The sequence below is a fragment of the Microcebus murinus genome, chromosome 10 (assembly GCF_040939455.1).
Source record: "Microcebus murinus isolate Inina chromosome 10, M.murinus_Inina_mat1.0, whole genome shotgun sequence".
NCBI lineage: Eukaryota > Metazoa > Chordata > Mammalia > Primates > Cheirogaleidae > Microcebus > Microcebus murinus.
The window spans coordinates 20,585,416-20,606,671 of record NC_134113.1 but is presented as its reverse complement, the minus strand read 5'-3'; the positions used below and the strand labels follow the sequence as shown (position 1 = coordinate 20,606,671).

The 21,256-nt window shown below is 42.8% G+C and overlaps 1 protein-coding gene across 2 annotated transcripts in view; it reads left to right on the top strand.

Annotated features, from left to right (window-relative positions):
* The first annotated feature begins 8,620 nt into the window (after window positions 1-8,620).
* The window catches only part of SLC17A8 (solute carrier family 17 member 8), a 48,366-nt gene continuing 35,730 nt past the window's right edge, over window positions 8,621-21,256 (top strand). For both annotated transcript variants that reach the window (XM_076006793.1, XM_012787624.2), the window contains exon 1: window positions 8,621-8,925. In XM_076006793.1, the coding sequence (XP_075862908.1) occupies window positions 8,825-8,925 (101 nt within the window). In that variant the 5' untranslated portion in view covers window positions 8,621-8,824. The remainder of the gene's footprint in view (window positions 8,926-21,256) is intronic.

The following is a 21,256-nucleotide window of genomic DNA, read 5'->3' as shown; positions in this document are numbered from 1 at the left end:
CTCATTTAAAAAAAGTTTTGGCCGAGCATGGTAGCTCACACACGTGATCTCAGCACACTGGGAGGCCGAGGCAGGAAGATCGCTTGAGCCTGGGAGTTCACAACCAGTCTGGGCAACATAGTGAGAATTTATCAGTACAAAAAAATAAAGTTGTGTGTCATTTTCATAGAAACTCTCATTTTGGTATGAGGTAGAGTATAAATAGTTGTATGGACTGAATGAGTTTAAATCTCATCTCTTTCAGTAACTAATGAGAACAAGTTTTCCATCTGTAAAATAAGGACCACACCTTATAGTCTTATTAGGATTAGATGAGGTAAAAATGTGTAAACACCACATATAGCTCCTGGTACATGATAGGTACTCAATAGATATTTCCATCTGCTTTATGATAGACATAAGATCTTTAAAATAAACTTTGCTTTAATGAAGAAGAATACCTTACCTAGCACAGTTTGAATACATTTATTCGTTTTTTAAAAAAGCCAAAAAATGCTGTAGGCTTGGTAGCGTGAGATTCTGGGTACACAAATAAGAATGAGATATAGGCCTTGCCCTCAAGGGGTTTGCACTGTAGTTATAAAGGTAGCCAAGTAAGCAGCTGATTACAGGACAGTGTGGCTCTGTCAGAGACCTACCTACATAGAGGGACAACTGTCTCGTCTAGGGCAATTGGGAAGACTTAGAGGAGATAGTGCCTGAGCTCAGCCACATGGAGCCTTTTTAAAGTTGTTTTGTTTTGTTTTATGCTATCAAATGATTACTTAGAATCACATTTTCCCAAATTAAGTTTGACATACTGGGAAGTGGATTAGAGCCGGTAACTCCCAAAGTCCTATTGAATTCTGAGATTATATGAAAACTCAGATTAGGGGAAATCTGGTCAAATAATTTTTGATGAACAAGAAAAATGGAAATAATGTTAACTGCTTAGAACATTTTCTATTAGAGCCAGGGATGACAACAAGGCAAGGAGCAAAATAAATGAGTTATACTGTTATTTTTAGGTAATAATTTAGACTTGATTGTATATTTCAGAAATTTAAGAACCCACACTTAGGGATAAATGTATATAGAATCAATAAATCTGTTCTTTCAAAACAGTGGCTGGGCTGGGCGCAGTGGCTCACGCCTGTAATCCTAGCACTCTGGGAGCCCGAGGCAGGCGGATCGCTCGAGGTCAGGAGTTCGAAACCAGCCTGAGCAAGAGCAAGACCCCATCTCTACTATAAATAGAAAGAAATTAATTGGTCAACTAATATATATAGAAAAAAATTAGCTGGGCATGGTCGTGCATGCCTGTAGTCCCAGCCAATCGGGGCAGGCTGAGCCAGTAGGATTGCTTGAGCCCAGGAGACCAGGAGATTGAGGTTGCTGTGAGCTAGGCTGACGCCATGGCACTTACTCTAGCCTGGGCAACAAAGCGAGACTCTGTCTCAAAAAAAATAAATATAAGTAAATAAATAAAAACAGTGCCTGGTTTCTGGGGAGAATGTCTGGCATAAATATATTTAGTCCACAAACTACCAGAAGAGGTCACTGTCACCCAAGTAATCATCCATTGCATTAGTGCTTTTATAGCTGCGTTTTTTGAACGAATGTAAGTTGGGAAATTTTTTTTTTTTTTGAGACAGGAGTGCAGTCTGTTGCCAAGGCTGGAGTGCAGTGGCACACTCATAGCTCATGGCAGCCTCGAATTCCTGAGCTCAAGCGATATTCCCACCTCAGCCTCCTGTGTGGCTAGGACCATGGGCGCGTACCCCCATGCCCAGCTGGGGGGAAATATTGGTAAGAATATCTGGCTTGTGGCATTGAATCTACAAAAGGATAGCACCTCATGAGAAATACTTGTGGAAGGTGTGTGGGTTTGTTCCATCTGGATTCTCGACTCTCCAAATATCAACCCTGTCCACTGCTCTGTATGTTGAAATTACCTGGACACTCAGGGTTCCGTCTGCACCTTCGGGAAAAGTGAAGGTGGTGAAAATCCTCCACAACATCCTCTCTGATCTTGACTTCCTTCAGAATTAGTTTGCATTGTTATGACACAACTGCATTTACTAAATTACCAGATTTTCTAGGATATTTTGGTCTTGGACACAACCTAAGTATCCTTGAATCTTTTTCTCAAGTCACCATGCATGGTGTGTAAGGCAAAGCTAAAGTGTTTCCATGCTGCCATAATACTGGATTAAAGCCAGTATCTCCCCATTTCCTCACCAGGGGGGACTTAAGACTACGTCTGAAGCAATATATATTTAGAGCATACACATATGTATTAAAGAAAAATAATTCATTGTCTTTACAGTCAGAAAACAGACTAAAAAATGGATAATTGATTGTGTCTTGTGTTGGGAGCTGTGGGGAGTGGGGCACCCTCCAGGATGAAATGATAAATAATTTTTTATAAGCAACCAATGGCAGCAAGAAAATGAGTTTGTGGGTCTGATTTCTTGTTTTATGTTCATTTCATGTCACTGTTAGTTTGCCCTAATTTCCAGTGGACATTTTAATAAAAGCAAACAGATTAGTATGTAATCCTAGAAACTAGGACCCTATTTTATCTTAAAAATTTCCACAGTGGCTAGCACAAGCTTATTTATGGTTAGATGCTCAATAAAGTTTTTTAAAGGTGCAGGGGTTCTGAGTACATCTTTCCTGAGTTATGTTACAGGCACTTTTTACCCACAGTTGGATTAGGATCTCGATGTGCTGTGTACTGATGTGACACAAGCTCAGGAAATGGGCTTTGGGACCTAGTCCCGGCTCTCTGAATTCCACTGACCAGGTTGCCCTGGTCAAAATTTGAATCTTGATTTATTTATCTGCTTATATGTTTCATAGGGTTATTGTGAGAATCAAATGAGATATTTGAAACTACTTTCTATAAAAGTTTGACTATTAATAAAAGAATTAATGTCAAATATGGGAGTTCAATGAAAAAATCAAGTTTTCTGTACATTCTGGTTAGTACTAATGACAGCTATCAACAATATGAAAATTTTAAAGGATTGCAAGAAGTCCTGGTTAAAAGAGAAATTTTTATGTTGGTCTCAGGATGTTATGGGGGTGAGCAGGAGGAGCATGGAGTTGGGGTAGGGGATGGGGTTGGCTGGAAAAGCTGCCACAGAATTTGGGAGAGAAGGAACCCCAAGACAACCAGTTCTCTTCATCACTTTTATTTTCTTATGAAGCCTCTTATCCAAAAAGATGAATAATTTGGTCCTTAACTCTGACCCTGGTTAAAATTCTCCATCTAACACTATGGTTGGGTTTGACTAAATTATTTTCTTGAATAAATTGTATGTTTGGGATCTGTTGGTTTTGTTTTTTTTCTCTAGGTGGCAGATTGGGACAAGTTGGAGCATTCTATGAGTTCTCCTTGTTTCGCTGTTGCAGACTGGAGTCCTAAATATCACCCAGCTGGACTGTCGGGCTCACCCACATGTGTTAGATAGAGACAGACTTGGCATTATAGGATTTGGGTCTTAAATCATCGAAGAGTCTTTATTTGTGAGGAGCAGAAACTATTTTAGCTAAACCAAAAGAGGGCAACTTGTTATAAGGATGTGGGTATTGCATGAAACCCGAGGTGAAAGGACAACTGAGTCTGGACAGACAGGAACTGGAGGGCCATTAGAAACACCCACATCCTCCCCCTGTTACGTTTTTATGCTGTTTTACTCCTCACTCTTTTGCCAGACAAGTGTTTTCTGCGTCTCTACACCATAAAGTGAATGTAACCACCTCAGAATTACAGTCCCAGGGTCCTGCAAGTTTAACCAGCAGCCTTTCAATTCCAAAGTTAAATTACTAGGAGAGTCTGGCATCTGACTGGCTCAACTTGGTGCAGGTGCCTATTCCTGGTCCATCCAACAGGGCCAGGGGAATGGGAATCATTTTGGTATACTACAGGACCTTTGGAGACCTGTCACCATAAAAGAGGAGGGAAAGAGGGACGCTGGAAGTTCCCTGAGAAAGGAATTGCTATGATCTTGGCAAGCACCCCTAAAGATGTCTTAGTTAATATTATTTTCTCTAAGGGAAGTGGCTTTTTGAGTACAGGATGATGGGAAATCATCAAATATGTATCAATGGCTGGAATTTTTTCTAATTTATATACAGTCTACATGTCCCCAGCATGGACCAAAGCTTTTATTTCACAGCTCTCAGGGAATTCTGCGCTACACGTAATTTCCTCTCTCTCTCTGCTATGTTTGATATTTTGAGATGAGGAGTGCATGTTTTAAAGCTCTTCTGTAACAACTGAGTTGCACAGTGCTCAAGATCATCATTGCAGCCTTGTTTTCTACCACATGGGCACACCCACCCGACTCTGCCACTGTGCAAGCTTCACCCAAATGCCATGCGCACTCATGCATGTCTCTGCTCCCATGTTGTTTCCTTTCGTTTGCCTCACTCTTCTTCCTAAACTTTTGTTTGTACTCTCATTCCCTCCTCTAGAAAGCCCTCTCCCACTTCCATCTGTGGGCCGAGGCAGGTGTCCTTGCTCAGGACTTACTACACTGTGATGAACTCATTCATTTTCTGGTTGATTTATTTCTTCAAGGGGAATGTCACAGTTCAACCTATATCACCAGTGCCTAAAAAGGGCCTACCACCTAGTAGGCCTGTAAGAAAAGGAGCAAATGAAAAAATGAATGAAATGAGCCTCAGTCCTATATAGTGTGGCTTTATATTCTCTAATCTGTCTTATCAACAGCTCTAATGTAGAAGTTAAGAGTACAGGCTCTGAGGCTAGACTTCCTGCGTCCCGCATACCCCATCTCTGTTCAGTTTCCTAGCTGTGCAAACTTGAGCAAGTTTACTGAACCCCTCTGTGCCTCAGTTTCCTCATCTGTAGATGATATAATGATGATACCTACCTCAGGGTCATTACGGGGATTAAATGAGGTAATGCACGTTAAATGCTTAATGTCTGGCACCTAGATAATGATGCATAAGTCTTGGTTATTATCAACCATCTAAATCATCACCAAGAAAACTTTGTAGATCCAGGTGTACATCCTGAGCAATACCTTCCACAGGAGCGTTGGTGCTTTCGGGGTCATTGACCCTGAAGAGAGATTGATGTGGTCTTTGCCTGGTTATGCTTCCATGAGGTGCTCTGAGACATGAGCAACCTAAGGGTATCTTGGGGTTGAGGAATACCTTAGAAGCCCCACCAGTGGATGCTTTCTGTAGTAAGAGAGTGTGTTTATCATATTTAATTTTGATTGTATTTGCTTTTTAACGAATGAGCTTTTTAGAGACAGGTAATGTCTTGGTGGAGTGGTTAGACATGTGGTTTCCTGGAGCTTTAGCATTCTCAGTCTTGGGTTATAGTGAGAAGGTTGGTGACCAGAAACTATCCTTTTAGGAGCCTAGGGCTGGACAGAATTTTTTTGTTGTTGAAACTGACAAGCTGTTCCTGAAATTTATATGAAAAATGCAAAAGATCTAGAATAGCCAAAGCAATTTTAAGAAAAGACCAAAGTTAGAGGACTTTCATTTCCCAATTTTAAACTTTACTAGAAAGCTACAGTCAAGACAGTGTGGTGTTGCCTTAAAAATAGACATGTAGATTAATGGAACAGAATTGAGATTACATAAATAAATCTTTATATTTATTTCAATTGATTTTGGACAACAGTGCCAAGGCAATTAATTGAAGAGTGGATAGTATTACTAACAAATGATGCGGGGACAATTGGGTAGTCACATGCTAAACTCAGATATTTACTTCACACCATATAATATAAAGACAAACTAAAAATGGATCGTAGACTTAAATGTAAGAGCTAAAACAACGGAACTTTTAGAAGAAAACATAGGAGAAAATCTGTGAGACGTAAAGTTGGGCAAAGATTTCTTAGACGTAACAATAAAAACACAGTCCATAAAAGAAAAAATTGGAAATTGGACCTCATCAAAACTCAAAGTTTTTGCACTTCAAAATACAGAATAAGGAAAATAAAAAGACAATGCAAAACACATATCTGATAAAGAACTTATATCCAGAATATATACTCATATACCTCAACAATAAGTGTACAAAAACCCATTTTAAAAAATGAGCAAAATATTTGAAAAGAAATTTCACCAAAAAAAAATATATACGAATGGCTAACAAGCACTTAGAAAGATGGTCAGTGTCATTAGTCAACAGGGAATTGCAAATATTTTTTTGCACAGATGGTATCTTGCTAGGTTCCCCAGGCTGGTCTTCAACTCCTGGACTCAAGTGATCCTCCTGCCTTGGCCTCCCAAAACTCTGGGATTACAAGTGTGAGTGAGCCACCAGGCCCAGCTGGAAATGCAAATTAAAACCACAATGAGATACCATTTCACACCCACTAGAATGATTGTACTAAAAAAGGCAAGGAATGAATATTGGCAAGGATGAGGAGAAATGGCAACAGTCATACATGCAAGTGGGAATGTAAAATAAGGCAGCCACTTTGGAAAATAATTTGGCGGTTTCCTAAAAAGTCAAATATGTACTTACCATATGATCCAGCAATTCCACTCCTAGGTATTTGCCCAAGAGAAATGAAAACATATGTCCACACAGACTCGTATGCAAATATTCATACAATTTTATTCATAATATCTAGAAATTGGAAATAATCTAAATGTTCATTAAGAGATCAATGGATAGACAAAATGCGGTATATCCATACAATAAAATATTCAGCAAAAAAGAAAAAAGGAACGAACTTCTGATGCATGCCATGACATGGACAGACCTCAAAATCATTATACTAAATGAAAGCTGGACACAGGAGACCCTATATTGTATGATTCTATTTATATGAAATGTCCATAAAAGCAAATCTGTGTAGACAGAATGTAGCGATTACAGTACAGGGGGTGGTAGATGGGGATTAACAGTGAATACAAGAGATCTTATTGGGGTGATGGAAATACTCTTAAACTGCTTTCTGGTGATGGTTGTACAACTTGGTAAATTTACTAAGAATCTGAATTGTCCACTTGCAATGAGTGAATTATATGAAATACAAAATATGCCTCAGTAAAGTGTGTGTGGGGAGAGAGGAGATTGACATTGAGGCAGAGAGAGACAGAGAAGAGAAGGGCTGGAGCCAGACTGTTTGGATCTGAAACCTGGCTCTGCTACTTACTAGATGTGTGACCTCAGGCAAGTCTAACCTCTCTTTGCCTCAGTTTCCTGTCAGTAAAATTGGAGAAAATAAGAAGTTACTAACCACAAAGCAGTGTTGGGAAGATTGTGGTAATATGTAAAGAGTGCTCAATTTAGAGTTTGGACCGTAGAAAGAGCTCAATAGATGTTAGCAGTACTTCACCCACCAAGTATCCAGCTCTGATTTAGTTTTAGTTCAAATCTTGGAGAAGGATTTCAGAGGACAATGTCTGGTCCTGTGGAAATGACTCTGGGGAACCCGAGAACCTACAGCACATGATTTGTCAGTCACGTGCAGACTGGGGGATTGGAACATCAGGGCCTCACAGATAAAGGCTGTTTCCTCATGGCAGCAGCATTTACAAAGGCGTCACCTTGCTGCCCATAAATATGGGTGCAGTATGTGATATTTCAACTCCAGTCCAATAAATATTTAAGTTACACTCACTGCCTGCCAGGTCCTGCGGGGGCAAAGGAGAGGTGATTTGGAGGCGTGGAGGAGGGACACCTCACCTGGTCTACGTGGCTTTCTAGAGCATGTGACATCTCAATGTGACTTAAGAATCCCTAGAAATTACCCAGATGAAGAGGAGAGGAGACTCACCCAGAGAGGGGACAACTTAGTAAAGTCCAGAGGCAAAGAGGGAGCTTGCTGAGCTCAGTGCAATGCTGATATAAAAAGCAGAGTGACAAGAAGCAGGTGGCTCAGGGTCCCAGGCAGGGGCCTTGGGTGCCATGATAAAGAATTTTATTTATCCTGAGGACAATAAGGACCCAGTGGAGAGTTCTAAGCAGGTTCTAGATATCTTCAATTATTTGGTCCCAGTGATATCTCCACATCATACCTTGAGAGAGCCCGCTCTGCTGATCAGGAGCAAATAAATGCCCTCCTAGCTGTTGCGGCCTGGTTTTGTACTCATCCCACATCCCTCCTAGCATCCGGCTGGAAAACTGTTCCATGGCTCCCACGAGGGGAATAAAAGGCTTGGAGTGGTGGCTGAAAGCCTGTCTGCAGGGCCAGACCTCAGAAAAGCAGAGGACTTGTAAATGTTTCATAAACTTCTCTGGGTGCCTGCGCTGGCTGAGAGCCCATTCATAAGCCGGGATCGAGGGGCAGGTATTGTGCCGGTTACTATAGCATCACCTTGGAAAGGCTCTCTCAGAGAGAGCCACCGTGGAGCTGGGCTGGGCCGGGCTGGGCCAGGAGGGGGACGCGGTGGGCAGCGGCAGGAGGGGCTGCAGCTAGGCCGCAGATGCTGTTGCTGGTCTCCGGACTCCTCGTGGGCTGCAGCCCACGTTAGCTGCTCCAGCTGCAGCCCGGGGAGGGAGAGAGGCTGCGCTCAGTCTGAGAGTGGCTGCTGAGACAGCGGCCACAGGCTGCTGCTCCGATTGTAGCTTTTGCAAGGGGCTGAATGCCCAGCCAGACACTCACCCTCTGGCCTCTTTTTTGAGGGGTGGGGAGAGAGGAGGAAGTTGCCTTACCTTGCAAGATCTGGGCCAGCTTTCATCTCTTTTTTGATTTTCAGTAGTTCCCTCCATGAGAACCGACTTCCAGGTGTTCATCAAAGGACACGGAGTGGTCCCCACACTGGAAATGAGGAGGGATGACAGTTTCTGAGACTGACTGTTAACGGCTCAGAGGTGCCCTCCCCATTCAAAATGCCTTTTAAAGCATTTGATACCTTCAAAGAAAAATTTCTGAAACCTGGGAAGGAAGGAGTGAAGAACGCTGTGGGAGATTCCTTGGGGATTTTACAAAGGTAAAGTTTGAATCCAAACTTTAGGTTTATTTCTGAGTAGCCTTGCATTGCCAGTGTGTGAGAGATTTTGTATCATGTTTTTAAAACCACACTTTAATGAGGAGGGGGCGGGTCAGATGAGATGGCTTCTGGAGCCCCTTTTGGCTTCAACAGTACATGCCTGGAGGAAAAAAAAGGTGCATCAAAAGTATTGTGTTGAATTAGGAAATTATGAAGATGTGTATTCTGTCTATAAAGCAGGATTAGCACTTTGTAGAGACGGTGATGTTGCATATGGTATGTTTGACATTGACTTAGAAAATATTTAGGGAGATGATATTTCATGTTAATATAATAGTAATGACAAATATAGTTATGCTGAGCTGAAATAATTTTTAAATGTTTCTTACTATTTTTCCACTATAAATATTTGTAATTTTTTTAGCTTGTTAAATGAAATATATAAAGAGGTTCCTGATTGTATAGTTTTCAAAGAGAAGGATAGTTACCCAATAGTTTGAAGGAGGTAACTTAAAAAATTAATATTCTTTAAAGCAGAAAATCTCACATGATTGCAGTGGGAAAATATTAATATAATATCATTGAATTGAATGAGATTTTAGTCCAAAGCAAAAGTGAATATTTTTTAAAATTAAATATAATATTATTGGAAGCAGAGTGTGCCCTAAATGAATGAATTGTGACATTTTAATTTGTGAATTTTATAGACATAGTAAATGCCTGCTCAGGTTTTATAGGTGAGTTAATAAGTGGTCCTTATGTACAAGGCAAAGTGACTTCTTTATTTCTCTGCTATAAATAAATGCAAAAAATATACTTGGTAAGTTTTTTATGTGTTTGAATGAATATTTCTAATCCTGGTGAATGAACATGCCACCTGGTATTTCCTTTTAACTTTTTTATGATATCTCTTATATTTAAAAACTTTTGCATTTAAAGCACTATTTCTAGGCAAACTGAGGTTCATTCCATTTCTTGTGTTTTATAAAACATGTGCCCCTGACAGTGTCAAATTTCCCATTGTATCATTCTCGATGAGTTTTCACAATAAGAGAACAGGATCGGGCACCTTATTAATTTGGTAATTAAAAACAAAAAGGATTCGGTCAGATCTACACTGAATTGTCACGTATAGATGAAAACCTAGCTCAGGGACAGCAGCATAAACCAGCCAAATATAGAAAATGATTATAATAACATTTTTAAAGAGAGTGTTTTATCTGTCTGTTGAGCACTCCCCAGGTAACGTCTTATTGTGGTGGCATCATTTGATTAGAAATGCAAAACGGAGGCACAATGGCTTAATTGGCTTACTCAAATGATGACAGAGGAATCTGGCAAAGTTGGGAATAAAAACCATGACTTTGGACTCTATTCACCATTATAATCACCAAACTCTGCTTTAGTTTATAAAATACTTGACAAAACAGTATTTAGGAAATTTAGTTTCAAACTTTAGATTTTTTGAAATTTAATTGCTTTTTTCAATGGGAGACTCATTCTAAGAGCTGGTTTTGCTATCTTTCATTCAATGATCCCTTATGAAGATTTTTTTGTTTACCAAATTAATTTGCTTAGGGATAGAACAAAATCATTAATTGCCAAGTTGTGTGACCTCAACGAAAAATTGAGCTGTATGTCTAGTATTCTTGCAAGAATTTCCTCAGAACAGCTAGAAAAACAGCCTGAGAAAGAGAATCCACTAAATTAATGCCGGATATTGTCATTGTTGTCGTAATTGTAGAATGGCTTTAGAAAAAAAAAAAAAAAAGCCAAACCCAAACCTCTCCTTTCAGTGACCTATAGAGAAAAATTATTGGTAGAGGAAAGAAAAAAAAAGATATTCTTTGAACAGTGATCCACATTGATCCTCAGCATTAGTGGAACTTGAGAATTATTGAGACCAGCTCTGCCATGCGTTTGGTATTAACTGCAGGTTTATAAGATAATTGTATACCAAGTGCCTTGCCCGGAGCCTGGCATATCACCGGCATTTCCCCTTTGCCTAATTGATTTTCACATTAAAAGCAGTTGATGGAATCCAATGTAAAAAAAAAAAAAAGTCACAAAGAACTGTGTTGTTTTGTAAGGGGCAGGAGCATTTGGAAGTTAGAAGCCCCTGCTTTCTAATGGAGCAGGCAGTGTAAATCATAGCTGTCTAATAGTGTTGGAGTATGAGATCATCATCTAAATGGAATTCTTGAGATGCTTTTTAATCACAGAATGTTCCTCCTGGTCAGAGGAGTGGCAAATGCACAGGGAAGCAATTGAGAGTTTGCACATGGAGCTGATTACAGTCAGGCATTATTAGCCTTCCTGGAAAACAGTCATTGATAAGAAGCAGTTAATCAGCTAAAGGTACAATAATATTTTAGAAGTGTAGGGAGATAGAACATGCACTCACTTACAGTCTAGCATTGGACTATACAGATCACATAGAAGGCATTAAACTTGGAAATCGATGTCCAGAAACTGACATGCAGATTTATTCAACTTAAATTACAATGTGGGTGTGCTCAAATTGCTTCCTCATAAAAAAAAAAAAAAATGATAGCAAACACTTAGTATGTTCCAGACACTGTAAACCCATTGAATTCTATTAACAACTCCATGAAGAAGGAACTATTTTAATTATAATTTTACAGGTGACAAAACTGAGGCACAGAGAGGTTAAATCATTTACCCAAGGTCACACAGCTTGTAAAGGACAGAGCTGGGTTTCAAATGAGACGTTCTATGCCCATCGTTCTTAATCATTACGTTATGTTACCTCTCTAATTGGGTGTTTTTCCTTTTCCTGCTGCTGTCTTGAAATTAAGCCACTCATTTAGTTAGGTTCAGGGGGTTACTTGGACTGCAATGTAGCCAACGGCTTCTGGATGTGATGGCAAGCCGGGGCTATTCTGCTAATGAGTTGTATTATTCAAGGCTTTCCCCAGGGGAGGCTGAGGGCGAGTCTGTTCTCCTTACAAGCGTGTATATCTTCCCTTTGAAGAGATGGAACCAGTCCCCGCGTGGTGTCTGTCCTCGGCACCCAGAGATTGTGTATTAAACGTTCATAACAGATGTGCGCTTCCTGCTCCATCGACAAAGGCAGGTGTGTTAAGGCATCACCTGAGGTTGGGCGCCCCTGGGTTCTGATTGTCCTTTATTCCCCCGCCTGCATGACCTCAGGCAGCTTGGCTGCAAGAGGTGATTCCATCAAACCAAACCGGATCAAGTCTCACCCCTGCTCCATACCACCTCACCCACAGTTAAAGCCAGTGCCCTTTGAATGGCCTTCAAGGCCCTGTATGGTCGGTAGGACCTTGAGAAGTCTCTCTGACTTCATCTCCGACATTCCTTTCCTGCCTCCCTCCAATCTGGACTCACCGGCCTCCTTGCTCTTGTTGGGAACTCACCAGACCCCCTCCTGTCCCCGATTTGGCACCGTCTCCTTCTTTTGCCTTAAGGCCTTTCTCCCAAGTCGCCTGCTGACTCATCCCTCACTTTCTTCAAGTCTCTGCTCAAAGGTCTCCTCCCCAGGGAGGACTTTCCTGGTCGTCCTATTTAAACATGAAGCTCACGTTCCCTCCTCCTGCCCTCTTCCCTTCCCTCTTTCCTGCTTTATTTTATCACTCCTCTGTCTTAGGCAGGGTTCCCTAAAAGCAGAGCCTGAGGCAGGGATTTGGGAGCAAGCCTAGAATGTGACTTATTGAGGGAGAGCGCGTCCTCATAAAACAGGAGGGAGGGCGTAAAGCAAGGTAGGAGAGGAGAAAGAACCAGGCAAGGATGCCACCTCCAGGAATGCACAAGGGGAGGCCCTGGAGCATGAAAAATAGAGTCTTCCCATCCAGGCAGGTGGGGCCAGCCTTTTATACTTCTGCATCAGTCACTGGCCTTGGGCTGCTCCGGCAGTGGTGGAGGGTTTAACTGGAGGCCACTTAGCAGTGGGAATGTCTCCTGGGTTCCTCATGCCAAGACCAGAAGGCAAAGCAAGGCATCATCACAGTGGCACAGGTCATCGATCCTGGTCTGCAGGAGGAATTAGGACTGTTGCTTCACTGTGGGGGCAGGAAGAAATGTTACCCCTCCCACCATGTGACTCCTTGCCTTGCCTTCTGGTCTTGGCATCAGGACCCCAAAGTGACTGGGCAGCACCATATATTGAATGGGACTTCAAAGATGTTCCCAAATAGAAGAATTCTTCCTTATGAGTCAGGACTCCTAGACCCACAGAGCCTAAAATTGAAGAGATGAGGCACTCCTCAAGTGGGTTACTGGGATTGGTGGCAAGTGGGACCATGCCTTCTCCCAGCTCGTGTTTCTCAGACCTGTCTATTGTGCCTATCAGGGACATGGCGCCATGTAATAGCTGTTGGTTTATGGAGTACACCACATCCTGGAGGATCACACGTTATTCTCAGAGATTCTTCTCCAAGCTGCTGCCTCAGCTGCATCTCTGAGTCTTCTTCAGCTCTGGCATGCCGTCGGCTTCCTGATGGTGTGGTTTGTGGTAGGGCCAGGGGACCCCACCGTCACGGGTCCACTGCTGTGCCGTCTTTGCCACCCACTGAGGGTGTCGGTCTGAGGCAATGTTATGTGAGATCCCATGTTGGCCAGTCAGACACTGTGAGACCTCAGATAGATGTCACACGGAGACTTGCAGGCTGAAAAGGCAAACATAGAATATGTGTCAGCCCCAGGCAGGATGAATTATTACCTTTTCCAGGGTGGAAAGGCTCTGATATAAACAAGTTGTGACCCAGAGGCTGGTTCGTCTCCTCAGGGCTTGTGCCATAGCACCGGTGTGTGCTGACAGCCGTGGCGAGATTACTGTTGGTGAGTGGGAGCCTCTATCCCTGCTGCCATGGTTACTCCACCCTTGAGTCCACTGCTCTAGCACTGTGTGGCCGAGGACAGAAGCTGGCTAGCATCGACTGGCCAGGTCAGACCGTCCATTGGCTGTCTAGTGCCTCTTCCAAGCAGAAGCTCTCTGGTCTGTATTCATGTGCAATCTAGAGATCTCACACTCTGTTTCCACTCCCATAGGTTGATCCACATGTCTCTTCCCTAGACTGCCTTCTTCCTAGTCTTCCAATAGTGTTCTTCCTAGCTAAGCCATTCACCGCTGCCTGACCTACCAGCTAAGCCATTCTCCACTGCCCATGAGTCCATGTACATCCTTACCTTGGAATGTTTCTCTCTCCATACTACATGGGTGACCAGGAGACTGCTCAAAGCTCTATCTAGCTGGAGGATTTCCCCTCATCACTGACTTTGATCTTTTCTGATTTTATAAGTATTAAGCAATGTCCTTGTTGGCTGCCCATGTATGTTGCTCCTAGGAGCACGAGCTCCTAGGTTCCATCAGCCATCTCTGAGATTCCTGTGAGTCAGATCCCATAACTGTCATCCCGAATTTGCTGCCCCCGCCTGTGATGGCTAAGTGCTGCCACTGGCTTCTGCTGTTCTAGGATTCTGGCATCCCAGTTGCCACTAGTTCTGGAAGAGCAAGCTCCTACTGTGAGACCCCGCCTGCAGAGGACAGCAGCTTCTGAGCTTCTCAATGTTGCTGGTGGCCCCATCACCACTGCATTCTTTATTGTCTTAGTAGAGGGAGTATCCCCCAGGGCCTCCTCAGGAATACAGTTTGTGGGTTTTCTGGTCTTATATAGTAAATCTATTACTGCATATTCATTTCCTTGAGCCTTTGGATCTCGCCCTCTATAATTTGCTATCATAGTTCTCACATTTCTCCTTTAAAAAAAAATAAGTTAAAGAGAGAACTTTTAATTGATCAAGAGTATGATTAACATTGAAAATATAACGGTCATGGAATTTTTATATTCCAAATAACAGAGATCAAAAGTTTAGTTAAAGGAGTAGAATGTAGCCAATTTAATTCTCACTGATTCATCTGGATGATTGGTTCAAGTTCAGCAGTTTTTATACCAGGCATTAAAAAATGAAACAGGCCTATAAATTAGGTTTATTTTAAAATAAAGGAAAAGAAACGCTGTGAACCTGGACCAAAGAAAGGGTACTCTGGTGACCTTGGGCATTCTCTCCTGGAATGGATATTAGTGACGAGAGGAGCAATGTTGGACACGCCTGTTAGATCATTAGCTCATGACATGACTTCATCAGCTTCAGGGTCTATTCAAAGGGGAAGTCTCTGATGGTCAGTTTGAAAGGCAGAAGTCACTGATAGTCAAATCCACTTTAAAGATGTGCTAGGCTCACTAACTGAACCACAAGGAACTCTCAAGTTAATTTAAAAAAAGAAGTCATGGTGACCATATCATATGCACAATGCAATAATGACGAGAAATTATATTAAAAATTATATTTAAAAAAGTCATCAGACTCCTCGTAACATCTGTATGTTGTTTAAGCTTCCAAGAGCCACATTAGCCACATAAGCTTCCAAATTAGCCACATTTATTAGGACTCTTTCCCTAGGTCTTTGCTGGGATGTTAAGTCCCATGCTATGGGACAGTGGCCCTATGTTAGCTTGCCAGGGCTGCTGTACCAAAGTCTCACAAACTGGCTTAAAACAACAAGAACTTACTCTGTCACAATTCTGGAGGCCAGAAGTCTAAGATGAAGGTGTTGGCAGGATCATGCTATCTCTGAAGGAGCTGAAGGAGGATTCGTCCTTGCTGCTTCCTTGCTTCTGATAGTTGCCAGTAATCCTTGGCAGTCCTTCGCTTATAAATGCATCACTCCATTTTTTGCATTTGTTGTCACATGGCCTTCTCTCCCTGGGTCTCTGTGTCTACATGTTCAAATTCCCCTCTTCTTTCAGGGACACCAGCCATTGGGTTAGGGTTCATCCTAATCCAGTATGACCACATCTTAACTTGATTACATCTGCAAAGACCCCATTTCCAAGTAGGCTCACATTCACAGGCACTGGAGGTTAGGACTTCAACATAACTTTTTTGGAGAACACAATTCAACCCACCCCCCCATATTGACAAACTCTCCCTTATCTAACTTTGTCACCTCCCCACCCCTCCAAATCCATCACATTCAGGATCCATTCCCAGGCATACTTTCCTGCTAGAAATGTTAAATCCTACAGATCCTGTTCCTGGTATCTTCTCCTAGCCCAGAAGTATATTTTCTTACCTAAAGTTTATTTTTCTCTCTTTTGTCAACTTCTCCAAAATATTTTTATAATAACCAAATTCTTTAAGTGCTTGTCAAAGCTTAATGCAAGACTCAATACCTACAGAGTGAAGCAAGCCATATCCTATTTCTTGACATAGACACATTTTACATAGTAACACACGGAAATAGTCTCTACTACCCCAAAGATATGTGCTGTATCATTTAAAATTCTCAGTTGCAATCAACAGAAGCCACTTTAGCTAATGGAGAATGACATTTATTTATTTATTTATTTATTTATTTATTTATTTTTTGAGACAGAGTCTCACTTTGTTGCCTAGGCTAGAGTGAGTGTCGTGGCGTCAGCCTAGCTCACAGCAACCTCAGACTCCTGGGCTCAAGCGATCCTCCTGCCTCAGCCTCCCAAGTAGCTGGGACTACAGGCATGCGCCACCATGCCTGGCTAATTTTTTCTATATATATTAGTTGGCCAATTAGTTTCTTTCTATTTATAGTAGAGACGGGGTCTCGCTCTTGCTCAGGCTGGTTTTGAACTCCCGACCTCGAGCAATCCGCCCGCCTCGGCCTCCCAGAGAGCTAGGATTACAGGCGTGAGCCACCGCGCCCGGCCGAGAATGACATTTAGTGAAGAATGTTAGGAGGCATTCAGACTTCTTGGGAGCACCAGGTCTGGATGCTCTACCTCCAGGAAAAAAGCAGCAGACAGTGTGTTATGTCATACCTCTAAGTACTGGTTATATCCTGACTTGTTCCAGAAATTCTGCCACGGCAGTCACAGAGGAACTCTCTACCTCCAGAGCTGCATTTGTTACCATTTACATTGTCATCTCCCCCTGTATATGGCACCCAGTTCTTGTTCCATTTTCCTGTATCCGAATCTCACTTGAGTGCTTCTGATTTAGCAGAATCCACCTCCCATGCTTGCACTATTGCTGCAAGTAAGCCTAGGAAAGGTAGTTTTCTCTGCTATTCAGGCAAGACACAAAATATCAAGAAGTAGTTAAGAGATGGGACAACTACAAATGATAGTTGTCTACGACATATGTTTTTGCTCCTAGTATAATTTTTATTTTTCTACTCTTGATAGAGATATGGACACAAAACATAGTTTTCTTTCCTCTTAATTTTAACTGTAAGAAAAACAATGGCATAAGCATAATGTTAAATGGCAACTGAGCTTAGCGTGGGGGTGACAGTAGGGAGTAGTGGGGACTGTGGTCAACGGGAGAGCCAACTGTAGCCATGAGCCAATGTGGGCCTAATAATTCCAGGTCTTCAGATTTTTCAAAATAAACCAGAAGTCCAAGATGTTTTTTCTTTCTTTTTAAAAAAGTAATCTCCTGATTTTTAAATGCTGGCAATTAATCCAAATTCTTAGAAAACAAAAGCCATACACACCTCATACCACATAAACAAAACGTGTCAATGGGCCAGATGTAGCCATTGGGCTGTCAGTTTGTTACCTGTGGCTTAGGCTTTTGGCATTAAAAAAAGCCAGAGGGAGCCAGCACGGTGGCTCACTCCTGTAATCCTAGCACTCTGGTAGGCTGAGGTGAGCTGATCGTTTGAGCTCAGGAGTTTGAGACCAGCCTGAGCAAGAGCAAGACCCCATCTCCATTAAAAAAAATAGAAAGAAATTAGCTGGACAACTTAAAATATATATATAGAAAAAAATTAGCCGGGCATGGTGGCACATGCCTGTAGTCCCAGCTACTTGGGAGGCTGAGGCAGGAGGATCGCTTGAGCCCAGGAGTTTGAGGTTGCAGTGAGCTAGGCTGACGCCAGGGTACTCTAGCCCAGGCAACAGAGTGAGACTCTGTTTAAAAAAAAAAAAGCCAGAGTGGCCAGGTGCAGTGGCTCACACCTGTAATCCTAGCACTTTGGAAGGCTGAGGCGGGAAGATTGCTTGAGGTCAGGAATTTGAGACCAGCCTGAACAAGAGTAAGATCCTGTCTCTACTGAAAAATAAGAAAATTAGCTGGGCATGGTGGCATGTACCTGTAGTCCCAGATATTTAGGAGGCTGGAGCTGGAGGATCACTGGAGCCCAGGAATTGGAGGTTGCAATGAGCTGTGATGATGCCACTGCACTATAGCTGGGGCAGTAGAGCAAGACCTTGTCCCTCCCACCCCCAAGAAAGCTAGAGATTTTTTTCTACAGACCACCTAATCACCCCTGCTGAGGCCAGGACCGCTGACTCTCTGCTTAAATGAGGGCACAGGAAAGGATGAAATTACTGGGGAAAAACAAAAATAGCAACACCTCAAAATCTGTGAAACTGTGCTGGGTTATAAAGATACTTGGTTCCTGACTTCTGGTAGCAACAGGCTGGTGCCAAATCTGGGCTGTGTTCTCGCTTCACCAACGGCAGCTGGGTGATCCTATTCTAAATCTCGGTCTCCCAAACTGTAAGATGGGGATAAATCTTTCTTCTTCAGACTGTTTTGAGAATCAAAGGAGCTAATATATACTAAAAAGAAGACCATCTCACAGAGTGCCTACAGTGTAGGAAGGAGCAATGTCCTGTTAGAACAGCAAGTCAATGATTGTGTAAAAACCAATCTGAGGTGAATGTGACCCTTTCAGAAGGCAAATATGATTACGGTATTGGTTTGCTGGCGCTGACATAACAAAATACCATGGACTGGTGGCTTAAACAACAGAAATTTATTTATTTATTTATTTTCTCACAGTTCTGGAAGCTAGAAGTCCAAGATCAAAGTGCCATTAGGTTTGATTTCTCCTGAGGCCTCTGTCCTTGGCTTGCAGATAATCACCTTTTTGCTGTGCTCTCACACGGCCCTTCCTCTGTGTACATGCATTCCTGGTGTCTCCCCGAGTGTGCAAATTTCTTCTTATAAAACCCCACTCAGATTAGATTAGGGCCCTCCCCTAAGGGCCTCATTTAACCTAAGTCACCTCTTAAAACACCTCATCTCCAAATACAGTCCCATTCTCAGGTACTGGGGGTTAGGACTTCAACATATGAATTTTGGGGGACACAAATCAGCTCATAACAAATATTAACATAAATAAGTAAGCAAATGGATTTTAAAAACACATAAAGTTACTTGCAAGTTCAGCTCAGTCTGTGCTCCAAATGTGATCTTATTATCTACAAAACAAAACAGAACTTTCTCTGAAATTAATGGGGACATTTGAATTGCAAGTAAATGTTCTGTAAGTGCCTAAAGGATAGTTAGCACATCTTAAGCAATTAGACCCCTGGGGCTCAGATGTTTGCTGGACGATTGTGTCTGTGAACAGTGAGTATGTACTTCCCCAGTGTGCAAAGGCCCAGCAGCCCTCAGACTGCAAAGATCTATATTTGGAGAAACAACAATGACGATGTCACCCTAAAAAGAATGAAGATTCTCTGATCTGAAAGACCAACTGCAGGCAAACATGGAAAAGAAAACCGAATGGCACAAATAGCTATTACGGATAATTAAAGTCTTCCAACTTCTAAGAAAGGAGAGTTTTTTTCTCCCTTATTCTTAACTGAATTCCCCTTCTCCTACTTCTTTTATAAAACTCGTTTTCTGGCAGGGATGAATAGATCCTTACCCCTTGTCTATAATAAAGGAGTCATGACTGATCCACCAATTCCATTCAATTGATGAAGGATTCATTGGATCGATGTTCTCTAAGCTGGGCACTGAGACTAAAGAGAATAGGAAATTTTTCCCGGCTCAGGGAGACTTTCATTCATTTATGTGTACAAATCAACAGCTATTTACTCACTACTGACTGCTGACAAAAACAACACTAACTCAGTGTGGTGAGTACCAGGGATGGTGTAGACCAGGAGTCCTCAAACTTTTTCAACAGGGGTCCAGTTCACTGTCCCTCAGACCGTTGGAGGGCCGTTGGAGAATGTGGCGCACATTCCACACATGCGCACTGTGGGACGAGTCGGCTGCTAAGCAGGACTGGCAGCAGTGGCAAAAACACCCAGTGGGCTGGATAAATGTCCTCCTCAGGCCGCCTGAGCTTCCTGCCTGAGCTAGCTGTGCAAGAAATGGCCCACACTTTTCATGTCTTTAAGACAAATCAAATCTGCCTCTGAGGCCCCTGCCTGGTGGAAATTAAATGTCAGTCAATTTTGGTGCCCCCCTTTTGCCACACCCAGGTTGTGCAAAGGACTCACAAACAGCTCACAAGGTGCCTCCAATTGCTCCTGACCTCGAGGTCCCTTGAAGTGGTGGCTCAGCTGCCACTTTGGACAAAGAAAACCCAGATCCAGAGCCCAGGACTCTCCCCACAGCTCCCAATGTTTCTCCAACTGGGGAGCTGGCTTCAGGTCAGGCAGCCATAGGTCCTGCTTTGTGGGGAGCCCATACCTCCTTTCTTTGGGGCCATTTTCCCTTTTCTCATTATCTTCTCCCCCTTCCTTCCCACCCTCCATAGTGTTACGTCCTCCCACTGGAAAGTCTTGGGACACCTAAGATGATGGCAACACGCACAGAGAGGGCACCTGTGTTGGTTTGGGTCCTCTAAGAAGGCAGCCACCAAGACAGGATTAGCTACCTATGAGATTTATTGAGGGGAAGTGGGAAGGAGCTGGAGGAGGCTGGGAGAGCGTTCAGATGGCTGCTGCCTGTGTAGGAGAGAAGGAAGGAGGAAGGGATAGGCAGGAAGACTTTCAGGCCACACCACAGTACCAGGAAGTTCTGGCAAGGCCAGTGGGGAGTCCTGGAGCCAGTCACCTGTCAGAGGCACTGCCTGTTGCAGCAAAGGGCCAGCCTCACACCCCTGTGTGCTCAGTCCTTGGCAGAACAGCAGCGCTGTCCTCACGCCAGAGCAGTGGTGCATTCAGAGCACAGCAGCTGGGGCTGTCTTCAATTAAGCTCCTCAAAGCCCCACGGTGCCTGAAAAGATCAATCTTTTTTTTTTTTTTTTTTTTGAGACAGAGTCTCACTTTTGTTGCCTGGGCTAGAGTGCCATGGCGTCAGCTTAGCTTGCAGCAACCTCAAACTCCTGGGCTCAAGTGGACCTACTGCCTCAGCCTCCTGAGTAGCTGGGACTACAGGCATGCGCCACCATGCATGGGTGATTTTATATATATATATATGTTTAGTTGGCCAATTAATTTCTATTTATAGTAGAGATGGGGTCTCACTCTTGCTCAGGCTGGTTTTGAACTCCTGACCTTAAGCAATCCACCAGCCTCAGCCTCCCAGAGTGCTAGGATTATAGGTGTGAGCCACC